This window comes from Equus caballus, chromosome 5, assembly GCF_041296265.1.
Source record: "Equus caballus isolate H_3958 breed thoroughbred chromosome 5, TB-T2T, whole genome shotgun sequence".
NCBI classification, from domain to species: domain Eukaryota; kingdom Metazoa; phylum Chordata; class Mammalia; order Perissodactyla; family Equidae; genus Equus; species Equus caballus.
In genome coordinates, this window is record NC_091688.1 from 55,183,539 (window position 1) to 55,197,408 (window position 13,870).

At 46.9% G+C, this 13,870-nt stretch overlaps 1 protein-coding gene across 1 annotated transcript; it reads left to right on the top strand.

The window, feature by feature from the left end:
* The first annotated feature begins 249 nt into the window (after positions 1 to 249).
* On the top strand, positions 250 to 13,367 carry LOC100066990 (putative neuroblastoma breakpoint family member 5). Its single transcript, XM_070267589.1, has 8 exons — positions 250 to 319; positions 515 to 706; positions 1,780 to 1,828; positions 2,456 to 2,670; positions 3,767 to 3,818; positions 4,594 to 4,765; positions 9,244 to 9,458; positions 12,219 to 13,367. Exons 1-6 carry the CDS (start codon positions 250 to 252, stop codon positions 4,661 to 4,663), a joined length of 648 nt encoding a protein of 215 aa, XP_070123690.1. The 3' UTR covers positions 4,664 to 4,765; positions 9,244 to 9,458; positions 12,219 to 13,367.
* Positions 13,368 to 13,870: the final 503 nt, after the last annotated feature.

Genomic DNA, 13,870 nt, shown 5'->3' on the forward strand with positions numbered 1-13,870 from the left:
ACCAACAACGACATAGCCCTCTTAAGGGGGTTGTGCAGTCTCTTTCTGGTAGTTGTGGAGTTAGTCTGAACCAAGGTAAACTAACTACTCTCATGGATTTCCTGTACTCACAGACACCACGTGTCCTCTCATGGATGGTTGGTTAAAAGGCAGGGTGAGATTCGTATCTGCTTTCTGCAGAGTTCATCTTAGGTCGTTGGCAGGTATTTCACAGCAAGGAAGGTAACTAGACCCCAAAAAAATCGCATTATGTCAAATATTGAGAGAAGGTGGCCTAGAAGGTACAAGAACGCTGGAGTCTGCAATCCCTCAGGAGCTGGTATTGCCTGGCCACTGATGTAACTTTCAAAAATATTTATGCATTTACCAAACATGTCCCAAAATTCTGTTTTGAAGGCAAATGGTGGATGTTCTCATAGAAACCTCTGTGGAGGTCCTAGGAACCTTTGATTCAATTCCAATTATAAATTTTCCCTTCTAACCCACCACAGGGAGTTTGATTTTCTAATTTGAGTTCAGGCACGAGAGCTGACCCAGTTACACCTAAAGACACGGGAAGGAAGAGAGCTATCCATCCTGCTTAATCAGAACCTCAAGGACCTCCTCGCCCGCAGTGACCTTAACAACCTCCAGGGGCAGGTCTTCCAAGAGCAATTGGCTGAAGGATGCAGGCAGTCCCAGGCCCTTGTCAGCAAGCTCAGCCCAGGTAAGGCGGCCACAGGCCCTGATTGTGCTGAGCCCTCCAAGGTCCCTGGCTCACAAGAGCCTCCACTTCTCCCCTCATAATGTTTTTGCCATCTGTCCTGGTTTCCACATCACACTTGGGGTCATGACAGGACCAGGAGCGGCTGGGTGGGAGGACAGAGAGGAGAAATGTACAGGGTGGAGGTCATAGTGCTCCACGTGCCTGCTTCCTCCATGATGGGCCATGGCCCTTGGGACAGGGGGCAGCCTCCACCCAGTATTAGAGCACAGAAACGCGGACGTGACAGGAGGTGGCTAGTTAGAGTGAAAAGGGCCCTGAGCTAAGCGTGGACATTCCCAGGCTGAGTTCTGTCTTTCCTAGCAGTGGGCGAGGGATGGATGTATCCTTCCTGGATTTCAGTTTCTTCATCTCTAATGTGATTAACACATGTGTTGCGTGGTAGCTGTAGCATTCCAATAGGGAATGTCTATGAGTGTACTTTCACAATGCTAGAGTCACTCACTGGGGTTGATTTCAGTCCTGGGTATGGTAGATCTGGTAGTGGGATGTGGGTTTACTCTAGAATACTTAGCACTTAACATGGAGAGAATTTTCCTGGTGAACAGTAGACGCAGATGTGGAAGTCCCCACAAAGGACCAAGTCATGTGAGACTCGTGGGACAGAATTGTTTTTCCTCTCCTGAGAGAAAGGAGGAGGTTCTCTGTGAAAGGCATGATGAGACACAGAGTCACTGAGCTTGGGAACCAGCCTTGTGGCAGGAGGGAGGAGAGAGTGGGAGGAGCCCCTAGGAAAGCTGGAGAAGCATCTCTTGATCTGGGTAACAAAATCAATTTTTAACTCCTTGCCCAATTCAACCCAGAGCATGCCATTCTGGGATCCATCAGATCAGGGCCACTTTGCCTGATCGATCAGAATACCACTGCAGCCCATTTCTTTACAGACAAAACATGACACCTTTCTGAACTCATGTAGAGATAATTCGTGTCTCCATGCCCAGAGAGGCACCTGCATTTGTAATGGGTGAAGTGGAACTAGCTAATGTCTAAATGGACTTTTCTCAATTTCTTTGCAGAAAACCATGAAGATGAGGCTGAAGAACAACTGGGATCACTGACTCCCAGGTAACAATGAAGGATCAGAGGAGAGTAATGTACAAGTCAAATGCAGAGAGGGTTCTGGAAAGAACAGACGCAGAGGTCAAAAGTAGCTACTTTCCTGATGCAAGGAGGCACAAAACTGGCTGATTGTGCTGGTCTCCTCCACTCCCCCAGTCTGGATCATCCATGTTCTTTGTAGCATGTGGAGTCTGTCTCACTCACAGTGAGGTAACCAGTCCTAGATACGTCCTGCCCCTTCAGAGATGCCTTCTTCTCCTCCAGAGGGTCAAAACCCAGAGTAAGATCCATACCTGCTCTCTGCATGTGGGCCTGAGCTTGTTGGCAGGTGTTTCATGACAAGGAAAGTAACCAGGCAAAATAAAAACTCATATTTTGTCTCAACCTTTAGAGGAGGAGGCCTAGAAGTTACAAGATCTCTTAGAGTCTCCAGTGTCTCAGGAGCATGTTTTTACTGGGTCACTGTGTGTAAAATGCAAAAGGAAAGAAGAAAAAATGTGGTCCACCAAAAATGAGCAGATTTCTACTTGGAAGGCCTTTTGGGGATATTCTCACAGAAATCTCTCTCAAACTCCTTATCATCTCTCATTACCCCATTTCCATTCTGAGGATTTCTCTTCTCTCCCGCCTTAGGAAATACCATTTCCTAATTCATGATCATGCAGGAAAGCTGACCCAGATACGCCAGACATCACGGGAAGGAAGAGAGGTCTCTGTCCTCCTCCATCAGCACCTCAGGGACCTCCTCATCCACAGTGACCTTGGCAGCGACTGGGGACAGGGCTTCCGAGAACAACTGGCTGAGGGACGCAGGCTGGCAGAGCACCTTGTCTGCAAGCTTAGCCCAGGTAAGGGGGCCCCACAGGCCCTGATTGCACTGAGCCCCTCCAAGGCCCCTGGCTCACAAGAGCCTCCGCATCTCCCCTCGTAATGCTTTTGCCAGCTGTCCTGGTGTCCGCATCGCACTTGGAGCCGTGACAGGACCACGACTGGCTGGGTGGGAGGAGAGGGGAGAAATGCACAGGGGGACGTCATAGTGCTCCAAGAGTCTGCTTCCTCCCTGAGGGATCGTGCCCTTTGAGGCAGGAGGCAGCCTCCACCTGTTGTCACACTGCAGAAAGGAGGACGTGACAGGAGGCAGCTTGTTAGAGTGAAAGAGTCCTGGACTGAGCGTGAGCTCCTCAGGCTCTTGCCTGAGCTCTAGCTTTTATAACTACAGGCGAGTGATTGATTTCTCCTTCCTGGATTCCTGTTTCCTCATCTGTAAAATGGGTCAAAAGATGTCTTGCATGGTATCTGTAACTATTAAAGGAGGGAATACTCACAAATGTACTTCAGAAAAGTATCATACCCCTAACCATTTGGGGTTTATTTAGTTAAAATCGTAACATCTGGGGGCAGATAGGTTGATTTGTAATAGAACACTTTCCACAAAGAAAATTTTCCCCTCTTACATTGTAAAAGACAATTTGGAGGACCCTGTGAAGTCCCGGGATGTATGGAGGGGTGAGTCATGGGGTTTTTTATCCTCCTTTTAGAGAAAGGAGTAGGGTCTATGTGGGAGTTCTGAGTGGACATAGAGTTACTGAGACTGGGAACCAGCTTTGTGGAAGGAGTGAGGATAGAACTAGAGAATTCCAGAGGGAAACTGGAAAAGTACCCGCTGATCTGGAGACAAAAGATATTTGATCTTTTCCCAGTGAAACTCAGAGCATGCCATGATGGGGGTCCAGCAGATCAAGGACATTTTGCCTGATGGGTCAGTACACCCTCCCAGGCCATTCCTTCAAAGTCAAACATGGGGCTGTCAGCACAATTCTCTCAGTGTGTCCTGACCTCATACACAGGTCATTGCTGTCCATGCCCAGGCAGGCCTTTGTGTCTGTAACGGGTGAAGGGGCACTATTTCATCTCCGTCTGGACATTTCTGAATTTTGTTTGCAGAAAATCTGGAAGACGATGAAGATGAGGAAGAACAAGAATCACTGACCCCCAGGTAACAGTGAATGAGGAGGGCTAATAAGCAAGGGTAAAGTGTGGGGAGAGTACCTGAAAGAGAGACCCTGAGGGCCAAATAGCCCCAGGTTTCACATGCAAGGGGGAACCAACACTGCCCCTTGTGTGACTTCAGTCACTCAAGCAAGGATGGCAAAGCCCTTTGAACGAGGTTGTCTGTTGTCTTCGTGGTACTTGTGGCCTCAGTCTGACAAGGGGAACTAAGCAGTCTCAGGGATTTCCTGCCCTTAAAGAAATCCCTTGTTCTCTCTTGGAAGGCTAAAACAAGGATGAGGTGCATGTCTGCTTTCCCAACTGTTGGCCTTAGGTCCTTGATAGGTATAGCATAGCCAAAAAAGGGACTAGACAAAAATAATAAGAAAAAAAACCATAGCAAGTCACAATCTTGACAGAAAATGGCCTAGAAGGCACAAGATCTCTGGGAGTCCACAATGCCTCTGGAGCCTGCATTCACTGGGCTGCCATATGTAAATTCAACACAGTGTATTCACAAACTGGAAGCCATTGTATTGGTTCTCCAAGTGCGATGAGTCTGCCTTACAGGGAGAGTGCAGGCCCCATCATCACCTCACTGTCTGTCCAGTGCACTGAGCACGTTCTGCTCACTCTCTTTTTTTCTCTCTCCCTCTCTCCTGTTCCAGGACAGCCAGGCTTTGCCCCAGTCCCTTGGACCCTACCCTTCAATCAGAACCAGCTGGGATACTGTGGTGTCTAATCCCTCTTGATTTCTTCTTTTCTCTTCCCTCTCTCCCCAGTCTGGAGAGGGAGCTGCAGGAGGTGAATGTGAATGAAATCCTTCAAGATCCATCAGTGAACACAGTTTGACTCCTTCCAGTCCTTGTGATCTGTCTGCCTCCGGGGAGCCCCTCAGAAGCACTGCCTTTCCATGTGATGAGCCTCAAGTCAGCTTGGCTCTGGAGGCAGCCAGTGAGTACTCCCATTATAAAGCAGATAAATCCAAGTGGTCTCCCAGTTAGCCTCCATATTTTTTGTGCTCACCACAGCTGGCCAGGTAGAGAGATATCATTTCTGCAGGCTCTTGGACAGAGTTTTAAGTACAGATTTCAGGAGGGCCTGGGAGCTGTGCTGTCACCCTAGTCCCTAGCTATGTCCCTCTCAGCCTGTCCCTCAGTGGCATCTGCAAGCCATTGTTCCCCAGGTGGGAGAGAGAAGGGATCATAACCACCTCACAGCCACCACTACAGCAGGGGCACAGTAGGTATTTGTCAGACCTCTTTCTTTAAGATGACGCATCTCATCTCCAGCAGTGTTCTTGCTAATTGCTCTTCCTAAGCAATGTCTCCCACTCTTCTCTGGCCATCCACATGTGCCAACAGTTTTGCTCAATTATTCTGGAGGTCTGTTCTCATGATTTCGGGTTCAAAGATGATTCTCCACTTCCTCTGGAGTGACTACCTCCCTCTGAAGATTTAAAAATGAGATCCTTGACGCCACATCCTGCCTGAGCCCATTAGTTTCAGTGAAGCCAAAGCTCTGGCTCTGGTTTCCCCTCCTCCATGAATGGCCATGGTTTTCATCCTATGTGCAGGCCCAGTGACTTCTTCCATGTGTGGGTTAGAGCTTCAAGCATGAGTCACGTCTCAGTGTTCTACTATCATGTAAATGTCAACAACCAGTGTGTCTGATAGGACCCTCGCCTAATTTGTGAGCAAAGCAGAACATGAGGCCAGAAGACTGAAGGACTACAAAGGCGGGGAAGGAGTTTGCCAGAGTAGAGTTGGAACGTGATGAGAACAGGACTTCTGGGTGATTAGATTGTTGAGACGTTTGATCGTGTGGAGATGACAGGATCAGAGAAGCAGAAGGAGATTGATGAATCCAGACATCAATGATGATGAGTCTCATAGAGTATGTTGTCAGGATCTACATGGCAACACCATCCCAAGTGATATTTTTAAGAAACAGTTCAACTTTGGCGGCAATGAGGATGTGTAGAGAGGAGAAGATAGGGGAATGCACAGTGGTGTGGAGTAGGCCCAGGGGGTCATGACCCTGCCTTAGCCTGACCTGGACTGGTCTGAGGCTATTTGAGGTCTTTGGTTAGCCCTCTTTCTGAGAATATGTTTTTATTTCACAGAAGAAATATAAACATGTTTGATTAGGGACTGCTGCCCAGACCCCAAGGAGGAGTGTGTCATATAAGGATTGTGTACCATATTACGTCCCAGAAGAACCATACAAAGTCTGATTCTGTAGCAGTCCTGGCCCCTAAGTTTCCAATAAGGGACTCAGACCCCTACCACATTACTTACAGCTGCTAGTACATCCCTCCATGTGGCAATAGAATATATAAGTGTGGGTGATAGAGGGGCAGTAAAATGTTACAGACAGGGAAGGTCAAAAGGCTCCAAAACTTTGCAAATATTCCATAACTTGGTCCTTGGTCTACAGTTTCCCAACTCCCTTTCTACTGGAATCTGAAGCCTTGGGACCATACTTCTTCTCCTCTTCTTATATTCTTCTGGGTAGACATCAGCAGCCCTTTCTCTCCCATCTCTTGAGCCCTCTCTAGAACGGTCTCTGTAGGCTCCTGGACTAAGGTTACTAGTAACAGAGTAATAGGCATGACCTCGTCTGCCCATGCAAAGCCCTCTGGACTCCAGTGGGTGATTGGCCACTTCAGGGACACTGTAGTCTGGGCACCTGCCATCTCAGCCTCCCCGGGCACACACATCATGGCGACATCTCCTTCATATACATGAAGTCTGCGTTTGTTTCCTGGGTCACTGGGTGGTCTCACTGACAAGCAGGGGCTTCTGAAATGAGTGGTCTGGGAGAGCTTAGCAAAGGGAAACTCGGATTGGTCCTACTGAAACCACTTCTTGTTTCAGCTCCTCCCTGGGAGGCTTGTCAGCAGGTGCCTCTGAGGGGAAACTTGAGTTTCCAAAGGTTAGAGATGCAAACTTCACAAGCACAGCTGGAGCCAAGCAGCAGGTGAGAAATTATCTGCAGCTGGACCTGGACCAGTTTCATTGCGGGGATGGCAAAGCCCTGCTTGGCCTTTCCTCCACCATCTAGAGCTTTGCAGCCAACACTGCTTCTAGAAGTGCCACTCTTCCAAGGTGAGGAAGAAAAGAGAAATAGGGAGCTCTAGTCCATGTGTTGGGCATCACAGGGCTGTGGGGAGGCGGCAATGGGGCCTCTCCTGTGCTCACTTCAGGTCAGGTTGAAACCCATGATGCTCTGATAGAGCGAGGTGGTGAGAGCCTGGGCTTTAGGATGAGCCCTGCCCCAGGTCCCGGGTTTGCATCTTACTGGCTGTTCACCTTGGCCAGGTTGTTTACCCTCTTAGGAATTTACATCTCAATTCCCTCATCTGAAACCCCTGAGAATTATGTCTGCATTCCATGTTTCTTGGGAGTATTAAGGACATAATTTCCACAGTGTCTGATTCAATAAAAATTGCTTGATAACAACTATGAGTATACATATCTAACCCCATATCTTCCTGGTGCTTTAACACTTGCAAAATGATTCCACGTGCATTGTTCCGTCTGACAAAGAGCAGTCTTGATGGTCTCCCCTCTCTCTGGACCCCATCTCCCCTTGCTCTCAGAAAGGCACGTTTGCCCATTTCCCCCTCTCCTTTCACGATCCATCATCAGGCCAATTTCTCCCCCATTAGGTGCCCTCAGTAACACTGTATTCGGCACGTTCAGTCCCAAAGGAAACACTGGTGCATAGCTCAGTCTCCTGCTTATTCTTCAGTTTTTTTCCTGTTTTTAAAATGAAGGGCCACCTTCATCCGTAAAGTGCACAAATCGTCTCTTTTATGGTACTCCATTTAATTCATCATCTCTACTCATCTCCAAGACCATGTCCTCAGTTTTCTTCTCATCAGGATCCACTGATGCTGAGGTTTGCTTAAAACTGAGCTTCCAAACCCTGACATCAATTTCCTCTGGGTCTTGTTCCTCCTCACCCTCCACCGCTCTCAGCATCTCCTCCTGGGCCCTGGAGCTGCCTGGTGCTCATCCTTCAGGTGATGGTGTCATCTGAGGAAGGAGGAGAGACCCATGTTCTCAAGTGGAGGTGGGGCAACAAGGAGTGTCCTGTTGCTCATGGACAGGTTCTAGAGAAAGTCTCAGTGAGGGTCAGGGGAGGCGTAGCCCTGACAAGTGCCATCAGATATTGGGCCATTTAGTTGTCTTCTCACCCTCTAGCCTCTCTTTTCCTTCTCCTTGGCTTCCCCAATCCCAGCCAAGACTCAGCCTCACTGGCTCAGTCGCTGTCTTTCCTGCTCACTTTCCACAGGGGCCTGAGCAGGAAACTAGGCTCCACGCCAGGTTTTTTTGGCCAAGGATAGTTTCTTAGTCCGTTCAGGCTGCTATCACAAAAACACCATTAACTCGGTGACTTAACACAACAGAAATTTATTTCTCACAGTTCTGGAGGCTGACACATCCAAAATCACGGCACTGGCACACTTGATGTTTGGTGAGAGCCCCGTTCCTGGTTCACAGAGGCTGTCTTCTCGCTCCGTCCTCACGTGCTGGAAGGGATAAGGGAGCTCTTGGGGTCTCATTTATGAGGGCACTAATCCCATTCATGAGGAGCCTGCCGCCCAAAGGCTCCACCTCCAAACACCATCACACTGGGGATCTGGTTTCCACAGAGGAATTTGGGGGAACGCAAGCGATCCTTCTCTGGAGATACCGTTAATGCTCTTTGTGTTATCCTCACCCGCCTCCTCCTGGTGTTCCACGGGTCATCTGTTTCTCACCACAGCTTTTCTCCTTCTCGTATTTCTAAATTTTTTCCAATTTCAACTGACCAGAATAGTGATTAGAATGTTATATTTAACGTCTCTAAGTCCCTTTATATTCATTTGTTCAATTAGATAAATGGATACATATACATATATGTATTTATACGTTTGTCATACATTATGTGTATTTTGTGTGTACATTATATATAGGTACATACGTGAAATACATGTATGTGCAAGTTTTGTAAACTCCCCTGCTTTCACCTTCTGCCGTTCTGTTTTTTTCTCTCCTAAGTTTTCCCGTCCACTGTGGTTTTGCCTGATCTCTACAGTCTCTTCCCTCCCAATACAACAACCTCTGTCCATGTGATTTCCTTGCCTTTGTCTTCTCTACTGAGACACTGTCTTTATCAATACTATTTTTCTTGATATTTCTTGGCAATTGGGAGTGTGTTTGCCTCCTGATAATCTCATCATCACTGAGTACTGTAAGAAAGATCGACAAAAAAGAAAATATCAAAGTGTCTGCATTGGCTTCACCTCACCCCCACGGATTTTCAGATGGCCGTTGTTGTTCGAGCCACTTTCCTTATTCGATGTCCCTCTTGGGTGGGAAGTAAGTCACAGTAAGACTATGAAAAACTGTGGATCCTGTTGGCTGTGGTTTTCTTTTCAGAGCTGGGTTTGGATGCATCCCTCAGGATGAAGACCCCTCCCACGCTGAAGGGTGATGCTCTTGAGTGTTCGGATGCCAGCAAGCAGGGGTGTCAAGTCGTTGGCCACATTAATGCTTCAATTGCCATTCAACAGAGGATTCTCGAAAGAAAACTGTGGCTCAGCAAGTGGAGACTACCATGCAGATTCCCTGGCCTTCAAGCTTAGAGTCCAGAGGTGATCCCATCTGGGGCTCTCAGAGGCACTAATTCCTCAGTGCTCTCTGTCTAAGCTTATAGCTCAGTCTCCCGCTCTTTTTTCTCTCCCTTGTTTGTTCAGTTCAACAGCTGGTGCTACCTCTGTCTGGTCTCACCTCTGTCCTTCATGGGGGCTGCCACTGTGCCAGGCCCTTCCTTCTCCGTCTCCTGTTTGCACTCTGACCTCTGCTGTGTTTCCACTGCCGCTGTCCTGATACTCCCTCTCACCTTTCCTCTTAGCCAAGGGGAAGCCCGGCCCCATGGTGGTCCTCATCACAAGAGCATCTTTTAGCCTCTGAACACATCGTACTTCATCTGAAATCAGACAGTTTCTTGGCTTCTTTGCCTTCCCTTCCCTGCTTCCCCCACTCCACTGCCTCTTTCTTCTGGGAGCATAGTCCTAATGGACCACTTGCACATGGATCCTCCTCCTGGGTCTTTTAGGGAACCCGACCTAGGACAACCCTTAACCCTGGACTTCTCCATGTGAATAAGAAGTGTTAAAACTGAGGAGAAAGAGCCCTAATTAAAAAAGCTAAATGGGAACCTGGGTCACAGGTGGGAGTGCTGGACTGGCCTGGAGTCAGGTTTCTTCTCAGCCCCAGGTGTGCAGGCCCAGGCTGGTCTGCATGGGACCTCCAGGGAATGCGTGTCCCCACCTCAGGGCCTCCTTGGAGCTGGCGTTAGTACTGCCATGTAATAAACACCTAGTGAAATTTTATTTAAAATGAATGCCTTGACTTCATACTTCAAGATTCTCATTTAAATGGTCTGGGGTGGGGTTGGGGCTTCAGTATTGTTATAAAGCTCCCAAGTGATTCTCATATGCCGCTAGAGATGAGAAGAAGCATTTGTCTCCTACGATCTCAGGTTCAGCATATAAATATCCCAAACATTTCACCACTTCATTGTAATGACTGAATATCCATCATTGATGGAATTTGTATTCCTCTCTCAATGGTACTATCTGTATAACATACCAAAAAATCGAGAAGAAAAAGAGGTAGATAAATGGATTAGACTTATAACCTCTCTACTTGGAGGAGAGTTTCTGAAACTTTTTTGAATATAAGATAAAATAAGAAATAAACATTATATTAAAATTCAGTTTACAGAAAAAAATACCTCCCCATTATAAATAAGCAGAATTTAGAATTTTCCTTAATTTTGGAGTTTTGTGGGGGTTTTGTGTGGGTGTGTGGTGAGGAAGATTGGCCCCGAACTAACATCTGTTGCCAATCTTTCTCTTTTTGCTTGAGGAAGATTTCTCTGAGCTAACATGTGTGCCAGTCTTCCTCTATTTTGTCAGTGGGACACCGTCACAGCATAGCTTGATGAGTAGTGTGTAGGTCTACACCCAGGATATGAACCCACGGAACCCGGGCCACCTAAGCAGAGCCTGCGAAGTTAACCACTACGCCACCACACCATCCCTTTCTTTAAGATTTTTATCGTAAAACTTGAAGTTCACATTCCATCAAATTTTTTTCAAGTCTAATGGGACTACAGTTGGAAAATTTTAGTTTTGATCAATTTTCCTCATTAAGTAAAATCCCCAAAGAGAACAATTATGTTCATTCCCCTAAAGAGAATGTAATAGTAAATAAACTGAACATTAGGAAAAAGAGTGTAGGTTTATGCTTCTTTATGTCATTCTTTAAACTGGCATAAATCCTAAAAAGGAATCTTTCCCGAGGGAGTGCTTTGGGAGAATCAAAGGGAGGATGGGAGACAATCTAGTCAAACCAGTTGCCTTATGCATCCCCTTCAGAGACTTTCTGGTCTAGATGTTGAGAATATTCCTAGCAATGCCCTAAGGTGTATCCTGGTGTGGAATCAACACAGGAATGAAGGAAAATGGGTGGGACCATGGTTGTACTCCCTGCTGTCTTTTGCTAATTCCATTGTGAGTTTCCCCTTGTGGGGTTCTTCCTCAGTCCCTCTGGAGAATATTTCTCTGTAAAGCCTTACTCTTGCCCAGCCAAGGTGACCCAACAGTATCTACTTCCTGTCGACACCTCCGGACTGGAGCCTTTCCTCTCACCTTCCCCGAAATGTACACAAAGGGAAAGGCCTGGTTTCTAGCCCCAGGGTTGTCGATAACAGATCACGTGGCTTTACTTAGGCCTTAACCCCTTGGCACCCCAACTCCTCATCTATAAAAGGTGGAACTGGATTTGGATATATTCTGAGGTCCCTTGTAGGCTCTCACATTCCGGACCTCTTCCCATCGCCTGCCCTTCCTCCTCAGAGTACTGGGACAGAGAGAGAAAGAGGGCGTGCCTCTCTGCCAAGGGTCCTCTCCTTCTAACAGCAGTCTGTTTCTGTATGTGTGTGATGGATGCCGAGCACATCCCTCCCTGGGAGGTGTGAGACAACCATCCCCTTGCTCCAGACGAAGGGGATTCAGGAGTGAAGTGGCTGCTGAGGACAGGGTGGTGGGGATCTGGCTAAGGCTCTGCAGCAGCTCTGAGCTCAGACGTCATCAGCTCCTGGTGGGCGAGGACAGGGGTCCCTGGATCCTGCACCATGGACTGGATGGAAGTTTAGGGAGGTTCTTCTTCTAACTTTGGATCTCACTTTCCCCTTCAGCCAGCCTGCGGCTCCCCCTTCAGCTCCTCTTCCCAGTAGGAGCTCAGCTTGCTCCTGGCCTCTGTCACCATGTAGTCAGCCCTTTAGGCTCAGCTCTCAGCAGGACCTGACAAAGACTCACACTGGATTTCTTTTCTCTCTCTCTCAGATACCAAGTACTTCTGAAACTAAGAAAAGAAGAAACCCCATTATAAAGTCACTTTTCCACTTGACAAAACAAACCTAAAACAGCAAAACAAGTTAAAGACCAGAGGGATCCTTTGCTGAGAATCCACATCACAACCACAAACCACTCTCCAGGATGTTTACTCCAAAAGCCTGCTTCGATGGGAGCAATCCCAGCCCCTCAGCCTCCAGTTGTGGTACATCGCGAAGGAGCCCAATGCCTAGATGCACACACGGTTCTGAGAGACCTTAACCCTCGCTCCTCTCAATTCCCATCCCCTACGAAACCAGAATCAGGAGCAAGTGGGAAAAGACAACATGTCGAACCGGACGTTCTTTGCCACCAGCAGGCAGCAGTAACCATGCAGTGTTCTTGTTGAGAATGTGCAGGCTGAATTTCATCATGAGGTCATCAGACAACTGCAGAATGTAGACCATTGAACAAGACAACTGGCCTTTCTTCCAACAGTCAGTGCCACCACAAAGACAATGACCAAGAGGAGAAGAGATATTTTGGGTTTCTAAGGACTGAAAAGATTATGTAATTATATTTCTTTAGTCCTTTTGGACCAAAAATATCTCCTCACCTTTTTGTGGTTGTCTGTGGTGGTGGTGACGTGGCCTTGTTTGCAGGGGACAGGTCAGTTGTCCGGCTCAGTGGTCTACATTCTGAAGTTGTCTGACCATTTCCTCATGATTAAATTCAGACTCACCCTTCTGCCAAGAACACTATACAGTTAGTTTCTGCTGTGAGTGTCCTAGCGCAGCCCCCTGGAGACCAAGGATGTCTAGTTTATCCACCACCGTTACTGTGAGACTAGCATTGGTCACTTTGTTCTGGAGGGCCTACGAGATCAGTTCATTGTAAAGACACATTTTTCTCTTCTATCATTAGTAATTTGATGAGTAGTGGTTTGAGAATGTTTGAATATCCTCTTCTCTAAAGATCTTTCTCTAAAATTTTTACCATCCATTAATGAGTCCTGCTGTGTGTCAGTCATCATATTCCTGTTTGTACACTGGAGATTTTCTAATCTCATATTCCTCTATACTTGTAGTTGTTGGCACAGTGCTGTGGAAAAGAACATTCCCTCCCCCTTTCATACCATTAAAGTTTCTATTGTGACTGTCACTGTGGACTCGTGAATTTTTAACATTCATTAGCATAATCCATTATACTCATGATTGATTTCAATGGATATGGATTTAAGTCAATATAAAGATTCTTGTTCCTCGTGTTCATGTTTATATGCTAAAGTTTCCCACATAAACAAAATTTCCTCAATCATCTTTGATTGGGTAGAATTTCTCCTTCAAAGACTTCTCGTGATGGAATCAGGACTCCCTGAATGTTGCATGTTTACTAGTCTTGATGCGTGGACAGCTTGGCTAAATATAAAGTACTTGCCCACAATGATTTTTATTGAGTTTTTAAAAAATACTGTCTCACTCTGTATGTTCTGTTGAGATGGAGAATGTAAATTGTTTTTCTCCCAGTTGTATGTAAATTGGCTTTGAGGGGGTAGGGGCAGGTCTGGAACTTCAGCGGAATTGTTTTTTCTTTTTCTTTAAATCTTTTAGTTCTAAGAGGATAGAATTTGGAGTTGACCATTCCAGTCTATTTCTCCCAGGTAT